This window comes from Larus michahellis, chromosome 8 (assembly GCF_964199755.1).
Source record: "Larus michahellis chromosome 8, bLarMic1.1, whole genome shotgun sequence".
Lineage (NCBI taxonomy): Eukaryota > Metazoa > Chordata > Aves > Charadriiformes > Laridae > Larus > Larus michahellis.
The window spans coordinates 227,773-250,407 of record NC_133903.1 but is presented as its reverse complement, the minus strand read 5'-3'; the positions used below and the strand labels follow the sequence as shown (position 1 = coordinate 250,407).

The following is a 22,635-nucleotide window of genomic DNA, read 5'->3' as shown; positions in this document are numbered from 1 at the left end:
TTCAAGTTATGTTTTCTCATTTACTTTGTATTCATGGTTGCTTTGCCTGCTACACTGATTTACAGGTCAAATGAAATGATAACAGTGAGACTGCACTGCCAAATCAGGGTGTAATTCCAGGAAGAAACAAACCAACTTGTAATAGCAACAATGAACATGCCCTTTATCAGCTCTTAGGTCTTGTTAGAAAGGGAGACAGTTCATGCAATATCTGAAGGCAAAGAATAAAAATGCGTCATAAATAAAAATAAGCATTAGCTTGTACTGAATAAAGGCATGTTTCTATATAAGGAGCAAAGATGACAACTTGGCTTCTTACATATAGGATTCACAGAGAAAACAAAAAAACCCCACAGGGGCTATATATACGTAGGTTTTAAAAAGATTATTGAAGACCAATCCTAATCGGTTTCGTTTTAATTCAAAGGTTTTCTAATGGTTATTGCACTGGAAGAGAGAAGTACAGATTATCACTACTACTACATGGTTTGTTTTCATACCCAAAACAATTTTGTGTATGAGGAGGAGGTACGAGGGCATGCGAGGTGGCTTAGGGTGGATGGAAGAGGAGGATCTGTTTTGCACGGTGCCAGTCAGATACCATTCGACTGTGAATTATGGCAGTACATGAGCTGTTCCGCATAGAAGTTACCCACTCTTGCTGCAAAACCAGCACTCTTCTGATAGGTGGCAGAACACGTACTTTGAGGTAGCAACTGGTTTAGCCACTTGTCTTTAATTCATTGCATGCAAATCAACATATTCAGTGAGTCACAGCAATGACATGGCTTACAAACAAGCTGGAAGAAAAATATGCATCTTTGTCAATTATAAAACTCCTCTTTTATTATGTCTTGAATACAGTAAATTGCATTCCAGGAACAATAAACCAGGAAAGCAAATGACATATACCTGACAGTTCAACATTGAAACGTCATTAACAGAGCACTTGATTGATCAGGTCACCACAGCTGAACCATCTCCTTAAAATGTTTTCCTGACTAAGTAGCCCTCGGATTGATGGGAGCAGGTAGGACGGGCGTTTCCAGGTAGGTAACAGGCAGGAGACAGAAACTAAAGGAAGGAGCTGCTCCGAGCAGAGCAGCCTGCAAGACAACAAGGCTTCGGGAGCACCGAGAGAGGCTGCACAGCCTGAACACACTTACAAAAGTAGTGAAGTTGGATGGGATGCAATGGCTAAATACTGTAACACATGACTATTTTATAGCTTCTGGGGTTACACAAATTCTAACGTCAACATTTGTTCCTTACTTTTCAGTTGCATTTTTCTTGAACAGGAGACTTAGAAACCCTTAGCTCCACCACCACCAGCAAAGAGAAGACTCCTGAATTCCTAACGCCTACTTTAAGCCTGGGAGCACGCTCAAGAGAACCAGTGAAACTTGCTATGCTCTGCCCAGGGAAACAAGTGACCAGTCTAAACCAAACCAAACTACTGAGTGATGAGATGAGTATTAGTGTAGGTTGCTGTAAATTTAGGGTTACATAGATCCATGGACAATCAGTCTATAGAGACACAGCGTAAACGGAATAGTTTTGAATGAGCAAAATCTCTGAATGCCAAATACTATACAGGGAAAAACCAAGGCTGTAAATGGGAGGTGTAACAGATTGCAATCTAACACACTGAAATACTCTGATGCTTACCCACATTTGCAAAAATCTGACTTGCGCATTACTATCTTATTTCACAAAAAGTCTCTAATATAATTTAATGTACCTGCACAAATATATTTCCTTTTAAGGTTCTTTTAAAGGACTTTTATAAGAATATCAGAATCTATGCTACAGTATTGTGACTTTTTTATCCTCCAAGCAATAAATAAGAATCTCTTTCCGGCAATACATAAACCTCATCCTTTCCACCTGGATTTAATGTTCTAACATTTCTATTAGTACAAATCCACTCATCTTATGAGTGATCATCATCTAATATTTATATATCCCAAATAAAAATGTAACTAATCCTATTCATTTACAATTAACATTTTCATATCAAAGCATCTCAGCAGTTACACATATACCAACACACATACTAATAAAATCGCAGAAAGTGAGGCATAGCACAAAACACCATTTTAACTGCAGTATTCCACAGCAGGCTGGTAGAATGCAGGAGACAGCTGCTGCAGAGCATACAACACCAAAGAGACTTTTATGATAGAAATAATTTTTATTTTTTTATGGAGACAAAACAGATGGAAGGACAGAAAAGATACTATCTCCCATATCAGTGTATCCAGTCATTCCCATCAGCTGGCACTCAGGAGATAAAAATGGCTCCTGAATAAACTCAGGTCAAGTGTCTGAATTTTGAAGTCTGAATCCATTTTCATTAAATATTACATACATTAATCACCTGAGATTAATTCCTAACCTTCTGAAAGACAACCGTAAACACCTACAAAATACTCATGAGCTGTCATTACAGAGTTCCTCATTAAAAAAAAGAAGTGTGTTTAATAAATCAACTGGAAAAATATATGCCTCATTAAGCTAACTGCAATAAACTGGATTTTCTTATATGGTACTGGCAAACATATTTTTAATCTCTCTAGGACAGGAAACACATAAGAACTTAATGGAATTCCTTAGAAGACTGGCAGTGTCTGGTCACGCAGAACATAACCAGGCTTTATCAGCAATAGGATATTACTTGTTTACATGTCTGATGATTTCTGAATCATCAAGTCTATATCCTTCGCTACTGCCAACATAGAAAGCAAAGAGGCAAAATAATTATTAGCAAATTCTTTTGGCAAACACATTCATTCCAAGCTTTGTTTTCTGCACTAAGGTTATTTCTTGGCCGCCTATGCAAAACCGGCATACAGAATTCTCTTTGTAGTAACACAGCCATCTGTCCCATCTGCTAGGGATAATAAGCACCAGCAAAGAAGTCTCAGACCACTGCCAAAAAAAGACATCTCGGACCTACCACCAACCGATTGAAGCAATTATTAGTATGATGCAGTAGAATAGAAAAGAAGCAAAAATTGTGATCCTGTATAACTCCTAATTACACTAGAAATACATTACACTTAAAATTTGTATTAGCTATATTAAGAAATATCCTCTACTTATATTTAAACTTCAGAGAGTTCAGGGCTTGATTTACTTTGAGTCCTGCAAAGTCTGCAAATGGAATAAGTCAGCAGCACTTATCATTTGTAACTCCTCTTGCCAGAAGTTCAGCGACAACAAAGAATACATGTTCCCTCTTTCCGCTTGAAGCTAGAAGCTTTAAGCACACTCTGAAAAGAAGCAGGCTAGTTGTACCACTCCAAACCTCTTCAGCATCTTTTCTTCATCTATAATTTGATCCTACAAGTCAAGCACATGAATAGTTTTTTAAACACAATTGAAAAAATATAAACTGCATAGGCTCACCATCACCCTTGACAAAATGGTAATGGAAAACCAATATAAATTAACTTGATTAACTTTCAATTTTCCTTACTTACATGTTTAACCATGCTACAATGCTACATACTTTCTGAAGTAAATTAACACGAATGTCTTCTTACACACTTTACAAGCAAGACTGCTTATCTTGGAAGGCTGAAAGACAGAGATGGTTGTAGAACGCTAGCCTCTGCCTGTACATGCCTGTAACAACTTTCTTGCTACTACAGGACGGTTACGTACCTGTTTCCCCTCCAAGCATTTCTCTTTAGTGATCAGCCCTTATATGCTGAATTCTGCACACACTTGACCAGGCTCCAGGTTCCATTCTCAATGAAGTAAGCATTCTTAACCAGCAGGTCTGACTGGCTTTTTTTTTTTTCTTTCCCTTCTCTTTGAATTAATGTTTGTAAACCAAACTACAGCTATAGAAACAAGGGTTTAAAAAACAGTCTCGATATGCATCCGCCTTACCCAATTCCTTGATGAATATCTCGGCAGGCCTAAATTCTCCAGGACAACCCTCTGTAGTTGTCTGCATGTCCACTTTTTCACCTCAAACAGCTGTGATAAATGCTTCTGTCTTGTTTAAACCTGAGAAAGTACTTCTACCCAGCAATTTCTCTTTTCCTGTAATTTGTACTTTGCCAATTTAAAAGCAGCAGGCTGGCTCTGTGAGGGGTTTCGTTTGTTTAGTTGCCTCTCCCACAACCTTGTCACAATAGCCCAGTGTTTGCTGAGGCTGTCTTTACTATTAGTGGTGTCTTTTTTCAGTCAGCCGTGTTCGTTTAACAGATAAATCATTCAGCCCATGTAGCGATTGTTATTACAGCCTTTACATCTGATCCTAACCCTCTAATGTGCTTAGCTCTTTGCTCTTAGAAAGAGCTAAAACATTAATAACTACAAATACACATCTGCCTTGCTCCTTTCACCCAAAACATAGTTCTCTCTGAACTGTTCTTTGTGTATATTAGATTATACTGTGGACTAGCTCAGCTAAGAACTAAAATCATTACAAATGTTTTCAACTTTGGAAAAAGTCACTGCTGGAAATGAATACATTTTACATTAGGCTTATGGAATATTATGCTTCTACTGAAATATATGAACTCTATATAAACTTTGATCTATTTGTGGTGACTATTTACCTGAGCACTTTTTTAAAAGCCAGAATCGTCCTTTTGGTTTATATTCCATTTTTTAAGTAATAACCTGTTTGGAAGAGAAACAAAACCCAAAGAATTACAGCAGCTTTTCACAGAGACATATAGTAACTTTGTACTATATGTACTTTGTACCAAAGTATCTTTGTTTAGCTATGTTCTTGTGTGACACAAAGTCTTTTCATTGAGGAGGTATAATGCATTTTAAAGCTCTTTGCAAGTACTTTTGCCTGCTATAACTATTGAAATGGTACTTTCTGGTTCTGGATTGGCAGTTATGACGTGTAATGATGAAGAAACACAAGGATCAATACAATTTAACCGTCCTTCACTCCAGTTCTAGGCAGGTATCAAAGCTAGCTCTGGATGACAGCAGAAGCAGCAAGGAATGGTGTGCCACTTAAGCCAATTCAGTCTGCTGAGATACAGATCAGGGCTGAGCTGCTTTCCGGAACTGACTTAACTCGTTTGGAGTCTGCTGGGATACCTCCGTCTGTCCCAATGTATCTGGGATACATTGTACTGTTATCTGTTATATGACTGTTAATACAAAAGGGCAAAAGAAACTTCATGTTGAGGGAGGATGCTGAAGAGAAGATAAGGAAGAGAAAAGCAAGGGAGACAAACCTGAAGACTTGGCAGAACATTCTTGTTCTGTGGAGAGAAAAGGAAGGTGAAAATTACAGTAAAGAAGGAAAGAGGGGAACACACAGGACAAATTCTGGTGGGCCCAAGACTTAATAGGGAAAGGAAAAAGATTAAGAGTCAAATTACTTAGGAAAGCAGAAAAAGATTGAGATTGAGAGGAGATGATTTTGTCAGATCCTTCAATAAAATCAGGAAATGTAAGAGTGAAGAGGAAGGCTTAGGCTACTAGCCTTCCCAGAAAAAGGCTAGTAGAAACTTTACAAGTCTTTAGAGGCAAAAAGAAAGGGAGATTGATGGTAACATGGAAAGTAAATGGGTTGAAATGGGACTGTTTGAGAACAAAAGAAAGAGCTCACATTATTCCATGCAGAAAACATAATTCTAGCAGATAGAGAAGGGATCATGATGCAGTTAGAGAAGTCAGGATGAGGCAGAATAGAAGCAGCCCGTACAGATTTTGGAAAATACAATTTGCATTTCTGAGTAAGAAGTCATACTAAAGGAAGAGGTACTAAAAAGAACATTGTGTCACATTAACAAGAGTCAATTTTTCTCTTCTAATAATATATATGAAGCGGAATACATTGGTTTGGCAGATGACAGAACTCAGCAAGGAGAGGAACAACTTACTGTAACTTCTCTTTGTCATAAGAAATGGAGGGACAATAACTGAGAGAAAACAACAGCCCTGAAGTTTAACACGTTGTTAGAATCTGCTCAGATCCTTTGCTGTGATGGTAGCTAATTGTGTAAGACCTTAAAACTAAATCCCTCTGAAGCAGACAGCTTCCTTGCATGTCATTTTCCAAGCCCCCCAAAAAACATTAAAATTGACAGTACAAGGAAAGAAACAGCAATTCTTTTTTAAACAGCAGACACTGGAAGTCAGATATTCTTGTCTTCCTTTCATGAAATAAAAAAGCAATTATTGAAAGATTCTTGATAAATACTCACCTCAAAGACTTTGACTGCTTTAAGAAACTTCTAGCTTTTGCTGCTTCTTGAGTAAGTTTCTTTAAATCATCTCCTTCAAAGTAAGGGAAAACTGGATCCTGAAAACAGAATTAAAATATTCTACTTGAACTTGCACCTATTTATTATTTTTAATTTCTACCAACTTAATCAACTGAGCCTAAACTCTAAGTCTCCCTACGACTATCTACTTGCAAAGGTGGTCTTGGTCTTACAAGGGTAGAACAGAGCAACTGTGGAGTGAATATGGTGCGGTTCACTAACACATTTTTCTACTGTGGCAATCCCCAAGGTCTCCTGCTGGAGCACTATGTGCTAAACACTGTATAAGGATTTTACAATTACATGAATGAAATACAAGATGGTAAAGATAAGAAAGTACAGTAAAAGCTAAAGTTAGCTTAAAACCCACAGTGTGCAGACACAAGATTTTTTTTTTTTTTTTTGCTTCTCTTTCAAAAACTATATTGCATTGTATACTTCTTTCATGGGTTTGGTCATGTAACCAAGGCAGCTTGCAGAGTGGCAAAGCCAGGTATTAAGATTTTTGACTACTGGTGAAGAACTAAGCTGAAATGAAACAAAACCAAACCAAAACCAATCCATTTAACATACATCTTCATCATCAAGCCCCTCTGTCAGCATTCTGTGTGCTGCTAATTGTTCATCTGCATCTCCAAAACTGCGGTGGTAGCGCCCTCCTGTTTGGGAAGCAAGCTTCTTCAGAAATTCATTAGCTCTTCTGTTAACAACAAAGTAGTAAGTTATTTATGAAAATTATTTCTCTGAAAGCAACAGCAATAGAAAAAGAATTTGAGATTTTTTCAAAAAAATATGACATCAAAACAAATAGTTTGGAGGACACGATTATAAATGTCTCTATCATTTCTAATTGTCAATTGGTAATGAGAATATACACTGCTTAGCTGTCATAACCTTCAAAGAGACGCTAGTTTTGGACAAGAGGTTCAGTGCAGCATAGAACCAAAAAAAGAAACTAAACCAAGAAATCCAGAAGCCAGGCTGTCAGGTAAAGGGCAGTAATATTTTACACAGGGGAAGAAAAACAAGAGCTGGGAGACTCCATAAAGGGAAAGAACATTTTGTGCATGCCCTGTATTTTATTCTCTTGCCTAAGCCTCTAGTCCTTGTCATTTTCCACGAATTCAAGTCTTGAAGACTTGGGATGACTACTGCATTTTGAAGTGGCACAGTAGACATGCACCTATTCTAGAAAGCTTGAAGAGCTGGTGGCCTGTTTGGCTATCTGCTCCCTGCGTCCCACAGCTACAGCCATGAATGAGAATCTAGAGGAGCGCATACTTTTTGATATTGTCCCACGGTCCCCAATTGTGGACCATGCAAAGATCGCTGAAAGGGAACATCCAGAGATGTATCTCTAACCCACATCCCATCACCATGGCTGGCATCAGCGCTTTCCTAGTGCTCCTGACTCCAGTCCCGGTCAGCGTATTAACTTTTTATGCCTCTACAGGGATGTACGTGTGATAGGCTAGTGATAGAACTACAGGAATGACCTCAGTGCTGCAGACTAGTGATGCAGATCACTTCTCTGTGTGAAGGCAACTCTCTCAAGGACATTAGCTGTGGGAAATGTAGACCATGTGACAATTACCTGTGTCAGAAAAGCCTTCCCAGTTCCCACGTGCATGAATGTCTAGCTCAATCCTGGTGTTCAGTGAACTGAGCACATGGCCCGTTTTGATAACACAGCCTTCTGACAATAAATAAACTAGTAATTTTAAAGATTTTTTGTTGTTCTTCAAAAGTATCATATACCTGTCTGTACAGCTAAAAGAAATGGTGTGGATTTTAATATCTTGTTTCTTTCTCAATCTCTCAATTTCTTTCAAAATCAGTCTGCCACTGGTGTCTGGTTTTCCATCAGTCAATACATACAGTGCCTCTATACCTTGGAAACTGAGAGCCTTCTGAAAAGCAGAAAATAAGCTTAAATAATTAGCACATGTATATGAAAGGTTATACCTAAGAATGAAAACACTATTCCAATGATTTAAGATAGTTTAATATTTACCACATCATTAATCAAGTTATTATTCTTTTCACTAAGTATGAAAGAGATCAAGAATATAAATTTGAAAAATAAACAAGTAGATAATCTGTAGCATAAGACAATATATATACATAAGCAGGGCATCACCCAAAACTGACTCACTGAAATAAGCAAATTAACTAGTTTTGGAGAACTGCTGACAGAAGATTTTTACATCACGTTTTGTGGGAGTTAAAGATGTCTAATGTCTGAAAATGAGGACTTGGCCTTTTCATATTATAAAAACTTGTTATGGTAATTGACTCAGTGGACATTTTTGTAATACAGACATGCCTTACATTTCTACTGGACTTGATTCATGATGAATTCCATAAAATTTATAAGGAGATTCTGCAAGGGTGTATGGAAGAAGAATAATTTATTTAAGGCAACATTTCTTTTTTGATTCAGGTTTTAAATCTTGTGAAATTGCAAGTTCTTTCAGTCTCTGTTTTACATTATTATTACTACTTAATTTCTAAACTGAGAAGTTTTATAGGAGAAAAGTTTCTTCACCTGTAACTGAAGTTCACGAATTGTACTCAATGCCCATCTGATTCCAACAAACACTGCTTTTTTAAAACTCCTGTTTGTCTCAGAGCAAACATATCACAGCCACAGTTGCACATAAGCATCATTTTGAGCAACTGGCTCATTGATGCTATTGATATTTCAGTTTTTTTTTTTAAACTCAGTATAAGCAATGAATTCTAGTATCTACAAGCACTGGGGACAGAAACAATGGCTTGATTCCAGATCTGTTCAGTGTTTTGCATATAAAAATGTTGTATGCTTTGACGAAAATAATTTTCCTGAAATATTATCAGTCAGATGGAAGTGTTTTATCACCACAAGACACGATGTAGTCTCCAAAATGCGGTACACAATTTACTAACCTTTAAAGCCATAAGGATGCATGTATTACCATGAGCATGGAATTTGGACACCCACTGCACAGCATCATGACAGGTTTCATCAGTTGCCTCTACAAGACACTCCTTCCAACTCTCTGTATCTTCTGCAAATCTCAGCAGGTTAAACCTGAGGAGAAAGATGGCCCACAACATTTAACCCTAACCAACACTATTGGTCACTTCGGATAAGCCAGTTTTGAAATAAATAAATAAAAAAACCCAAAAAAACCCAAAACACAAACACAAACCCAATAGGAAAAAAACAACGAAAAAAACCAACCAAGAGCCTAGAGTACTGGATTAAGGTCTTCAGCTTTGGAAGAGTCAAAAAGCATATCTCACTGCATGAACAGAAAATCTGTGGGAATGCTGAGCCCAAAAGGATAAACAGCATCAGCCTATGGCAAATGAGGCTCAAATCTTACAGAGCTCAGAATTAAAAGTTGGTTAAAAAGAAGAACAGAAAAAGCAGTTCATGTCGTGTATTATGCACTAACACACAATAATTACTTGTATTGGGTTTCAGTGCTGTATTATTTGTAATGATGAAGTAATCTTATTACATAATAAGAAGTAGTGCAGATTTCAGTCTTTATCAGCAGTTCGTCATACCTGACTTCATTTTTTCTCAGCTGTTCCCAGATAAGTGAGGTAAGTTCTTTCACGATATGTGGCAAATATGGGTCCATGGAACCAGATGTATCAATCACAACACAGACATTTGCTTCTAAAATGGTACCAAACAATCTTCGGCTTCCTGGACCAGAACATTACAACTGATTAAGTGTCATTACATAGGCTAATTTTATTGAACATTATTTTACTGAGCATACTGTAAAATTTTCACTCTTTATGGGTAATTCTGGGCACATTTCTACATAATAAATTCTAATCTGTGTGGCAACTAGGTAGTTCAAAGGTTAACAATAGAAAAGTCTTCTGCCATTTCAAATCTAACACTATCAAGCATTAATTACTGGCCAATTGTAGCAACTTGGATTAAACAAGTTGCTAAATTGTAGCTCTTACTTTACAATCCAGCAAAAAATTAAACTATTGTCCAAAAAATATCTTTATGAGCAACAGAGGGATCAAAACACTTTACACCAGCAGTGATGCCGAATTTCTAAATAGGGCATATTCTTGGCAAAAGAAACCGAAAAGCTAATTTTTCTTGTATATGTTATTGTATATATTCTGTTGATAGAAAGCTTCTGGCACCAGGAACCTTGTATTCATGAACACAGCATACAAAAGCGAAAAACTTACATCACAGCTCTCATTGTTTCACAGCAAGCTAGATGTTTATCAGCTACACAGATGCTGAATTCTCTTGCATTCTCGTATTCATAAAAATACATTTTAAAATTTCAATGAAATGCAAAACAGATGACCCTTATTCATATTTGAGGTACAGATTTATTCTATTAGAAATAGCAGACAAAAAATAGTAGACGTATGTTTAAGTTGTTCTTTATAGTAAAACAGAGGCACATCAATACCTGACAGAAGCCACTGTATTCTTGCGATGTACCGCTGCAACAATTTTTCCAGCTGTTCAGTGTAGATTTCAAGTTCTTTAGGTTGAAACTGCAGATGTTTCACAACTCCCTGGAAAAATTCAGTTTGTACAAGAGCAACTTACTTCAGGAGATCTGAGCTCAGCTGCTATGTATGCAATATCTGCATTACAAATCAAGGAGATTAAGTTTTTTGTCTTCCTCTATGAAATAGTGTAAGAAAATTTCTGCGACTCTGTTGCTACTAAATAACTGGTTTACCCAAATTAGGAAAGCCTACTTCTCATCTCAGACAGTTGTGCTGGGTAACAAAATTACATAATTTGACTGGACAGGTGCATCTGTTGCATTATTTCTGACAGTTATATAGATATAATAGAGCAATAATATCCTGGATTTAACTTTCTGTGCTTCTCTGCAGTCATTACACAAACCCTAACAATCAAAATCAAGCATTTTCCCGGTTTCAATTCATACGTGACTTTTAAAAGCTTTACTTAAAATTTTAAAATTGTTTTTCACACTGTATGAGCAGAGGAGATGCTATACATGCTAAAGATTCCATGCAGTTTACACTTCAAACATACTAAATATTTTTTGTGGTGAATACAATACCTCTAGCTGTCAAACAGAAGGGTGACTTAGAAAGAAGAACTGGGAAGAGTAAAGGGAACATCACACTAGCAAGCCACAAACACTGACCAACATGCATTGTCTTACACAAATACAAAGCCTTTCAATGATGTAGGTATATGACAACTGCAAAAGCTTACATTGATTTCTACACTAGGGAAGATTGTACAGTATTTTGCTGATACTTTCTTGTGCAGAGACTTCACAGTTTTCTTTTGGTGAGTACAGCCTGGACCAAACATCAGTCTGGGCAATTCCAGTTTAAGCTTTTTAATACTGTACTTGGTCAGCCACTTGTAAGACAAACAAATGGAGCAATTGATTGTTAGTAAATATTAGAACAGTTTAAGTAATAATACATTGTGCAGAATCACAATTAGCATGTTCACATAAATTTGCATGGATAATTCTGAAATGGGAATTTATTAGTGAGGAGCAAAATACCTCCTTGCTTGAACAAATTTCCTCTTTTTTTGGCAATGTAACAGAGGGAACAGACTTTCTTATGCACATTATCCTTGGATACTTTCGGTATACTGTACCTAGTTAAGAAAATGAACAAAGTACTATTGAGAGCCCTAGGTTTAAATCATAGCCCTTTTAAATCACATATGACTGTTGATTTAAAAAAAAAAAAAAAAGAAAAAAGAACAACCCCTCTCGAACCCTGCAGACTAGCATTTCATACACAATTCCACAGTTGAAAAAAATTCAAAGTTTCTATGTATCAAAGTACTTAAAAAAGTTACTTATTTTTAAAAACTGTCACCTTCAAAAAATTCCAAACCAAATCTTCTGTAATCATCTAAATGATGATGACAGCATTTTTCCTTAGAGCATCTTTGACTAGAAGATGCCAAATGACTACAAAAAGAAAAAAAAAAAAAAAACAAAACCCAAAAAAACCCCAACAAAACACCTCTCCAAAGAAAACAAAACAAAACAAAAAGAAGAGCCAAAACAGAGCAAACTGGGTTTTTGCTCCCAAACTCATCCTCAAAAAAAACCAAACACCAAACCAAAAAACCGCACCACTATTTGATAAGTGAAACTCACTTCCACTCACTATTTAAAGCACACTGATTATCAGGGACTTAACAGCCTAACAGTTTTATCATGAAAAATGCTGATAATAAAAAGGCTTCACCCACCATAACCTGGTAACACATACCCACATTTCTTCCTTTATCAGTATAAAATACTGACACAGAAAACTCTGGCTGCTTCCTGGGTTTATGCTTTCTTTTATTCTCAGTCTGAGGCCATTCTTTTATTGTTTGTGCTACAAATAAAATTAAAAAAAAAATTGCTGACTTACTTCAGCTAGATATAACTCCTATATGCAACTCCGTTCTTCAGTTCATGATTTCCTCTTACCATAATTATAAATACTCGATTTTCTTCGGTACTGGATAAGAAAAATCTGTATTGTAGAACTACGTATGCTACGTTCATAGAAATGGAATCAAAACCTTTACAAATTTATAAATTACCATCAGGAAGAACATCACAGGGCACAATTTGAAAAGATTAGGGGTTTAGAATAAACATAATATTTGTTGGAAAAGCCAATTAACACTGTACAAAGCACCTCATTTGCAAATATGAATCCAGATTTGTAAACACTGCTACATATAAACAATCTGATTTCAATAAATCAGTAGAAGTCAAGACTCAAATTGAATGCAACAAAAATATTTGCAGATGTTAGCAAAGATGCAAAGAAAAAACATGGGAAAATTACAAAAATGGAGGAGAAAGGAATTGGACTTTAAGGGACCAACAGTGACTGGAACCAATTTAAGAGCTGCTTCACGTACCAGGAGCAGCTGCAAGAGTCAGCAATTCAGATAACCTGACATTTGTGTTGTAATTTTCCTTCATTACTAGACCATAAATAAATCAAGTGGAACAGCATATTAATTACAATGGCATCTAACAATATTAGAAAAAAAATATATATTGAACTAACAATATAATAAATCTCAGAACAGTTGAGCTTTTGTAAAAGAAAAATGGAGTATTAATTGAAAACCAAGAGAAGTGAGGTTCTAATTACGGCTTCAGGCATGGGAAAAAGCAGGGCTCTTCCTTCCACCACACACATTTGACATTTCCTGATATAGGACGGGTATTCAATCGTATGACCTGGAAATAGTTATACAGCTGTGCAACATTCCTTCTTCTCACAACCTAGAAGAAAGCTAGATATATCACAGCTAAAACTCATACCGAAGTAATTGCCAAACAACGGCAATGTTTCCCATCAGGCTGATTAAAGATTAAAATTGCAAGTGTTTCTAAAGACTTAAATTAAACCTCTAATCTAATATTGTCTTTTAGGCAAAACCCAAAAGAAACTGAAGACAAAAAGCCCCTAATCCATACAGACCTGGTGGAATTTCTGCTTTAGCACTAGTAGGACGCCATGCCAGTACTCTTTTGGAAGCATTTCTCTCTGCACCGTGGTTGTCCTTAATACACTATAAACACATATAATAATAATTAAAAAAAAAAAGGCATTTCAGTTGGATCATAATTGCATTATTCAAAACTGAACTATCCTTTCTTATTCTCTAATTCCTGTTTTATTCTGGCTCTCCTGAGAAGTCAGCAGTTTGCCATGACGACTTGTTAATTTGTTATTTCTTACTAGGTTAAGTAACTAATTGCTCTGTTTTAATTAAGTTGCCATTTTCATCTGCTGCCATAAAACCGAAGACTAACATCTACAGACAGACAAGTTCGGACCATTTTTGCCACTTGAAGGAGCAGTCTAGTATGGTAATAGCACTGTTTTATATAATATAACATATAGTATTTTCCTCAGAAGTTTATTGAATATTGGAAACCTAGTGCTGACAACAGTATTTTTTCCTTTAGTTTAGCAAAATTTTTTCCTTTTTGCTAAACATGAACACTTGTTTAACCCTATTGTAGGGTCAGACTTTTGCTGTGGCACAGAGCGTTCAAGTAACCGACATCTAATTTAACATACGGGTCTACTATAAATATCACCAAACATCTACAGACAAAGCGGTACCAGTTTTCTACAACTTTAATCCCTGTAAAACTATGCTATGTATTCATATCTCTGAGTGATTACTTTTTTCCTGCATTTATGAAGAGGTGCTGAGAATATACTGGTGTTCATAAAACAGCACGGAAGACCAGTTTGAGCACGCCTACAAAGGTCTTTGCAACATGAAGACACCTACACTTAAGAGTGCCATTCCCATTTCAAAGATAAGACCTGAAAATTCCAGGTCAAAAGTTAAGTACATCCTCTGCAACAGGAAGTTCTCGATCTAGTCATTTGTACACCAAAGCGGTAAGCACTGGCACTGGCCACTTATGTATATTAGAGATTTGCACACCCACTCAAAACAGGTGCATACACAGCCAAAATTAACAAGGAAAACATTAGCAAAATCCCAAAGGACTCCATAGTGTAACATGGAAATAAGCACAGCAGGCAGGAAATAAATCCTGAATCCTACTTCTCGTTTTATGCTGGCTCTCTGTGCGGCCAAAGACATGCTGCAGCTGTCTCATTGGTACTTTCTAGAACGCTTTGGAAAACAGACGTAACTCAGTAAAGCACATTTCTCTGCTTTTGCTTCCATTAAACATTTTTGCCTTTGCTTTCATTAAACACTAAATTTTTAAGGTCTGAGGAGGAATTATTTAGACAATTTTAGACACTACGATGTGGTTCTACTATAATTAATTACTTAGCACAAATTAGTTAAGATGTACTTTTATCTTTATGTAGCATTTTGAATGCAAACTAAAATGTAAATTCAGAGTACTATCACAGTGCTGTTTTACTTTCCTCAAATTTTCAGCCTGAGCAGTTCTCTCACAGTGAGCAGAATCTGATAGCTGGGTAGAATCTCTAATTAAAACACACAGCATCTTAAAAACGGGACCATTTCAAACCATTCTAGCCAGACTAAGAGCTGTGGGTTTAGGGGACAGCAACTTCTGTGGCTTTCTTTTCTCTTTCTTCAGAAGCACATTTGAGTCTCCTTCTGGTATAAATGGACCAACAGACTGATTTACTGAACGTTGCTTCAAGGATTCCACTAGGAATGCACACTGAAACAGAATATCGGATTGTTTAGTAATTCATATATGTGAAATTTAAGTAAATGACATTTCAAAGAGTCATTCTGTATTTATTACTTAAATAATAAATAAAATTCATACCAAATTAATCTGGTAATGCTTTAACACCTCTAACCAAACAGAAACCCCTTTGTGCTGTGCTTGCTCAAACACATAGGAGGGAAACGCTCCCTGCTCCGAGCAAACATTCTAAAAGAAAAGCCAACAGTACGCGTACCAAGACCAGAACAAACTGGAAGATGATGAACCAGGTATACGCAACTATTAAAGGATAAAAAAAATATTTTAAGATCCCATTGAATATCCACCAACTCTTCATTTTAAAGTTACTTTTGTGACAGACTCGCATGCAACAAGGCACTCAGACCTCTGGACATGTGTCTCACTGCATGTATCTTTCTAGTCACACTTTGGCAAGAAGCAACAATGCACTGCCAGGCTGGCAATATTGTTAGATATCTTTGGAAAAAGTCATGTGCGTGTAAGATGGAGAGATATGGTCCAGTTCTACACCCTTAGTACACTTGAAAAAACAATTGTTTTAGAATTGAACAAATGTATTGTGCTAATGACAACACCTCACTCCACTGTGACTTACGGGAACATAATATTATGTATTTGTTTATTTGTTATATATTACTTTTCAATACATTTATTTTTATATATATAATTATAACAAACAATTAATTCTACTTGAGAAGAATTCATCATGGGATTGGCAACAAAAAGGAGAATGACTTCAGTTGTAAACTCCTTACATTTCCCAAGGAATCATGGCCACTCCAACACCAATCACCACAGTGCTACTGTACAAGTGCTTTCTAGTCCACATTTACTCTAGAGCATTCCTGCCCATCTTACAAAGATTTGCATTTTGTCTAATCTTCTGCATTGTCAGCTAGAAAAACATAGAATTTTTTTTCTGAAGGAAAACATAATTTAAAAAGATACATATAATTCATACCTTTTGGGAGTAGTTGTTTGCTTTTTCCATTTCAGACACAATAACAGTGATATCATCACTTTCAAAAATACCTGATAATCAATATATGCTAATCAGTGTGGGGTTTTTTTTAAGTGTAGAAAATATATCTTTTTTAAAGTGCAAAACAATTTGTAGAGCATACCAAATATCAATGAAAAGAATCAAAAAGCCTTTGTTTTCTGTATGCCAGGTAGACTGGATGTACCACATTAATAACTATATTTTAAATGTGCAACTTTAAAATATCTAGCAGAAAAACAGCGAATTCAAATAGAAAAAAAAGATAAAACTCAAATTCCTGCATTAAGGCTGCATTATAATATTCTGCAATACAACAGAAAGCCTTAATCAAACTAGGACCTCTGTTTTTATCTCAGCGCTAGTATAGCATTATCACATCCTAAAAAGTAAACTACTTGATTTGAGGGCAAAAAAAGCATTAATAAATATTATTTCATCAATGAAAAAGAAGTACGTGCTGACTTTCCTTTTCACATACCTGCTTCTCCAAACCAATGAAATCTCCCATTGGCTGCCTGTACTATTTCTTTAAAAGCAACGGCAGTTTCAGTTGGGTTAGCACAGCGGGCTGGAATAATCCTACTGGAGTCAACATCCTCCATTACACTGAACAGACAGACATGAAGCTGCAAATCAAAACCTCTGCAAACCTCAGAAACATATGCACTGATTGTGTGCTGCAAGACAGAGAAGAAAACAGAAAAAAAAAAAAAAAGAAAAAAAATCAGTAGCGACCCTCTACTTCAGATGAGCTTCCATCTACTCCATTTGTTGCTGAACTGATGTACAAACACTCCCAACCTGAGCATTGCACTACAGGAACACATCCTGAGTAGCTGAATGCCTCCTCAAGTCATGCATACATACAAAAACTGTCACTCTTACTAGTGACAACGGCAACAGCATTGCTGCAGCCAAGAAGTGAGATGGAGCAGCTATGGGAATCAAAGACACAAGGTCATGGACTTCAAGGTAGCCATGCACTGAAGCAAAGAAGTAAGAATGGAACTATTCATTTGCCTTTTTGTACGTATCCTGTGATTTCTTGTTATCCACATGGGTTTTTAATGATTTCTTAGGTTTGCCCAGAATTTCCAGAAGTTGGGTAACAAAAGCAAAAGACACCCTACTGTGCACGCATGGTTATTCCAGTTGGGTTACCATATGTTCAGAAACTCTAGGCTGTGCACACAGCTTATCAGCTGTAGAGCACGTGCACTACGAACATACATGCAAGCAATGGATTTCTGTCATTAAAAATAGGAGCTGTCTCTACATAGCGTACTATGGAGTTCCACCATAAAATTATTTGTGCCTTTGTTCCCATGAGTTATAAGGAAATGGTATCATACAAAAAAATCAGAGTTGGTTTGTTTAAACTCAGAAACTTGCAGTGAAATGATGGTCTGATCTGGAGTTGGAAAGGAATCCTAAAAACATCTCTTGAATTTTCTACAATTCACATATTAATAATAATTGCTACTTCCAACACACGAATAGTGATTGCAGAAATGGAAGTTTGAGATCCTGATAGTTGTGCTGGTTTAGATATGTAAAGAAGTATTCTGCCAACAAGCTATGGTGACTAGCCAAAAGAAAAAACACAAGAGGAAAACACGAGAGGAAAACACAAGTCGGATTAATTCTGCATAGGAACTTACAAAAGAGTTGCAAAACCTGCGATACTTACTGTTTCCTGATCAGGTATTCCAGTAGTCAGCAGGTAAAGTCCTTGTGATTTGTGTTTATCTTTGTCTTTGAAGTCTACTTCCACAGCTCTCCTGAGAGCACTCATGAAGTTTCTACTCCCTTTGCACTGCAAGCCCAACACCCACCTAAAAGAAGTTTACAGTTCAAAGAATGAAGAAACAAAAGCTTTTGTTTCTGCTTAAAGCAATAAAGAGAACTAAGAATCTTAAATAACACTGCACTGGAGTCTAAAGTTTTTTGACAGACGGCAAAACCAGCTTATATAATAACCCGAATTATTTGTTCTAGTTTCTGTACTGCCATCATGGCAAACTACTTTTTACGATAAGATTCAGAGCATAGAGATGAAAGAATTCTCCCTTAATTTTATGTAGAAAAATTATAATATAATAGAACTTAAAGGAATAAAAATGAAGCAACAGAGATATAATGAAACCACTGAGGGTGTGACACCACAAACAGAAACCTGGCATATGTTCTCAGTGTATCTGGGGAAAAAACACAGTTTAACTTTCACAACCCAGCTGAATTTGAAGCAGTTTCCAATTCTTCACATAACCTGTGCATTTCTTATACAGAGACTTCTATATCTGTGCACATATATATTCTGTATACATATGAAATAGATAATGTTGTTTTCACAGCAAACCATCACAAACAATCAGTGCACAACAATTCATGGCAAACTACTTTTGTAATATGATAAATTTATCAATTTTGTAAATTGGTCACAACGCTGTTTAAATCTGTTTCTCTGGTTTATCTGTTTCATGGTACCTACGATCACCTAATTCAGATGTATGGGAAAGTTATTTGATCCTACCTCCAAGCATTTTCTAAGTTTTCTGGCTGGGAAGGAACCAATTCCAGCTGCCAAGGCACAACATCACTCCCAAATCTTTCATGGAAAAGTAACAGAAATTAATTTTTAGACTATGCTTTACAACAAAAAAGAGAGAGTAAATTCACTGAAAAAAAAAATTAAAATGTGATTTTGGGTATTAGAGATGTAAAATTGCCTGATGCTAACTATTTTCTATTTCAAACATTTAATTATTCACATTTACCCATCACTCAGGGGCTGTCAGATTTTCAAAATGTCAAAAAACATTTTTATTTCCTGAACAAAATACTAAGTGAGCTGGTAAAAGCTTGGGAGAAGGATCGTGACAAAAAAACACCAACCCTCAGATGCTGCCTGTACCTCTCTTGTGAGGGAACGGCCCTGCTCTCCCTCCAGGTCTGGAAATCCATGAGCTGCTGTCTCTTGCTTTTACCTGCCATTCAGAAATCTGCCCAGCTGCCCCTCAGCAGCTGTGTCATATATGAATTTCCGGCTACTAGCATCAAGTACAAAATTTTAGGACTATTATATATTAAAAGAAGTATTGGAGTTACTGTAAAATTTAAAGGGTGTTCTCAGTTATGGTACCTGAGACACCTCCAGAATCCTCTTCCAGTAAAAGCTTCTGACACGTGAACTGATACTGTTATGAACAATATAGCAGGAAGAAAATTTCTTGCAGGTATGATGCAATCAGTTTCAGGGAGCCTCACCCAAAACAGTCATTTTTCATTACTAATCTGGTCTCTGTGCATCTGATCCATACACCTATCCAAAAATGATAAACCAGTGCTACTCTTGCAATTACTTCATCATAAAACTTAAATACAATTAAAAAATTCTAAAATATGCCCAGTAGTAACTACAATGAACTTCTTTCATTGCAATGTTTTACAATCATTTTAAAAGAATCTTAAATAGTTGCTTACGCTATAATATTGAAGTAATCTTTATTTGACATTTGTTCCTCAAGTAAAAGTCGCAAAGAATGCTGGATATGGATGATGTATGTGGAGTTTGTCACTGATATATCAAGTAGTATAACAACCCTATATAAGAAATATGTTATTTGTAAAAAAAAATATCTTATTTAATTACATATTCTTATCTTCATTGTACTCTCACTAGGGAAAATATCTTCTAGATATGTATGAAAACATATAAACACTGAACCTATATTAAAGAAAATCTGCAAAACATAAAGCGAGGTTTTAAAAAAATAGTAACAATAATGAAAAAGTCTATCTTGAAGCTATGCAATAATCAAGGTACTGGCATGTGTAGTGCCATAATGGCTGCTGAACCCTAAACAGGTCCTCTTCCATCTCTGTACTTCAATACCCAAAACGCATCTGAAACGTTTGACTTACTTGCTAGATACCTCAAATTTAAGAGTCTCATTCTGTCTCATGAAATTGCAGTTCTGTGTTGATTGATGATCACTGGATTCAGTAAATTCACTGGATCATTAAAGAGCTGAATATCAATACCTGTTTTCAAAAATGGATTGCTTACCCTGGTCATATCTGCAACTAGTGTCTCTTCATCTGACTATTTTCTGCCCTGTATTCTTTGGTGCTGACTTACATGCAAAAGCAAAGGCTGGCAAATTAGAACTGTCACAAAGACATAAAAAGGGCTATCAAAGTACAATACCTTGTTTCACAAACACTTCCCCATATTCTTCTGCTAGCAACAGATAGCCAGTCAATTCGTTTCTCATAGATTCTTACCATTTTAGCAAGGAGCTTCTATGGATAAAATATAGAAAATTTAAGTTAAAAAAAAAAGTTCAGGTAAGTCTCTTATTGGCAAATGCTAACCAGAAGTAACATGTCAGCATACTAATGAAAAAATTAATGATTTTCATTCATTTTGACAGCAGCACTTAATTTTTAGTAAAGACAAGAGCATACAGTCCATGAGAAAAACATATAATAATAAAAAAGCAACAAGGAGTCTAAAGGTCTGAACTCTCCTTTTCACATTTCCCCTTACTAGCATGTCCCAAAATAGTGGTCAAGCACATGAAAAAAAGAAAAAAAATTTTCAAAATACAGTTTTTGCAAGCTTACCATTTCAATAGCAATTTTAGACTGTTCCTAAGAAAGCACATAATTTAAAATAAACACAATATTTTCAAACACATATCACCAGTGATCAAGGAGCCAGAAGCTGCCTTCATGTGTGCCAGTTAAACTTTACACTCTCCTTTGTGGTCTGACTATAGAGTTCTAAAGATTTTTCATCCCTCCTCCATTTTACAGAAATATTTGCCCTGCCTGCAAACATTCTCATAGCCCTTTTTCAGGGCTGCTAGTGGAGTGGTACAGAAGAGAGAAAAGAAAAAGAATGAACAGACCACTGTATAACACACCCTGGCTGCAAGTATCCTCAAGTAGCTTCTATTTCATTAAACTTGTCCCACTTTCTGATGATCTGCATTCTGACCAAGGAGGTAAATGTCAAGAATCACTACTGCCTGTTAAACTTCCAGCAACCTTCATTATGTTACTTGTATATATATGTATCGCCACTTCTTCCACACTTAAAAGAATGAATGAAGTCTGCAAAGATCCTCAATATCGCATAGAGTGTAAATGTTTTCCTTGTGTGCCAGTAGTTTTCAGGTTATCTGTTTAATAATATCACCGTGGCAAATATCCAAAAATCCTAACATCTCCGACCTAACAGTGTTCTTAATTCATCTGCAAGCTTGAGGAGAAACTCTGTTAGCAGCCTTGCTATCCTCTTGAAGAAAGCTGGGCAACTATCAGGCTGAAGGCAAACGCAAAGCGGGACACTCAGTTTGTGCAGCCAGTTCAAACACTCAAGGTGAACATAGGGGATGGCAGAGAGCAGTATGCAACATAGCTCGAGGGAGACAGGATGGAAGAGAAGACGACACAGAGAGTGTTGTCTTAGGCACCAATCTTTTCTTCAAACTGAACTGCCATCTTGTTGTGCTTGACACAATTCCTGTTCTGCTTAACACAAATGAACACATCTTGGAATAAAAAGCTGCTTTTACTTGAGGCAATGCAAGCAATACTTAACATAAATCTATTACCTCTAAGGGATTTTACTGTTCTTAATGAATTCGCCAGTAACACTATCTACAACATAGTTTCTAAGCTCTCTTTTAAAGCTTCTCTTAAGACAGATGTCAAAGCCAATGCCACCTGCATAGTTTAAAAATCATTTACTTGCTAAAAAGTTACTGTCCTGGTTTAAGAGACACGGGACCAAGTTCTCTTCTAATGCTTGGGAAAACTGCATTTCTAGAAGACTCTAGCGTCTGAATTTGTGAAAATATTTACTTTATAGCCAGGGAGGCTATGTGGGATTCAAGGTCTCTGTGTTTTCGAGCCTTCTCAGGTGCAGAGATGAGGAGGAGCGAGACCTGGGCATTTGAACCAAGCTGGCCAACATTATTTCATACCACGAATGTCACATTCAATACAGATCAGAGAGTTTGCTGGGTAGTTTTCTCTATCCCTTGATGGTGGTGGTCCAGAGAACTCCTTGCTCCGGTGCCGGAGCCCTGAGCCCTTCCCTTCCTCCTGAAGCCGCAGCGCTTGCAGTGTCCCA

The 22,635-nt window shown here is 36.5% G+C and overlaps 1 protein-coding gene across 6 annotated transcripts in view; it reads right to left on the bottom strand.

Annotated features, from left to right (window-relative positions):
• Positions 1-812: 812 nt before the first annotated feature.
• VWA3A (von Willebrand factor A domain containing 3A) overlaps positions 813-22,635 on the bottom strand; it is a 40,584-nt gene continuing 18,761 nt past the window's right edge. For all 6 annotated transcript variants that reach the window (XM_074597916.1, XM_074597917.1, XM_074597919.1 and 3 more), the window contains 20 exons: positions 20,701-20,795; positions 19,974-20,093; positions 19,024-19,098; positions 18,181-18,325; positions 16,969-17,167; positions 16,449-16,519; positions 15,296-15,454; positions 13,746-13,836; positions 12,525-12,635; positions 11,798-11,895; positions 11,494-11,646; positions 10,703-10,811; positions 9,813-9,957; positions 9,183-9,327; positions 8,013-8,164; positions 6,828-6,954; positions 6,195-6,292; positions 5,220-5,246; positions 4,578-4,641; positions 813-3,345 (listed from right to left, as the gene is read on the bottom strand). In XM_074597916.1, the coding sequence (XP_074454017.1) occupies positions 4,590-4,641; positions 5,220-5,246; positions 6,195-6,292; positions 6,828-6,954; positions 8,013-8,164; positions 9,183-9,327; positions 9,813-9,957; positions 10,703-10,811; positions 11,494-11,646; positions 11,798-11,895; positions 12,525-12,635; positions 13,746-13,836; positions 15,296-15,454; positions 16,449-16,519; positions 16,969-17,167; positions 18,181-18,325; positions 19,024-19,098; positions 19,974-20,093; positions 20,701-20,795 (2,172 nt within the window). In that variant the 3' untranslated portion in view covers positions 813-3,345; positions 4,578-4,589. The remainder of the gene's footprint in view (positions 3,346-4,577; positions 4,642-5,219; positions 5,247-6,194; positions 6,293-6,827; positions 6,955-8,012; positions 8,165-9,182; positions 9,328-9,812; positions 9,958-10,702; positions 10,812-11,493; positions 11,647-11,797; positions 11,896-12,524; positions 12,636-13,745; positions 13,837-15,295; positions 15,455-16,448; positions 16,520-16,968; positions 17,168-18,180; positions 18,326-19,023; positions 19,099-19,973; positions 20,094-20,700; positions 20,796-22,635) is intronic.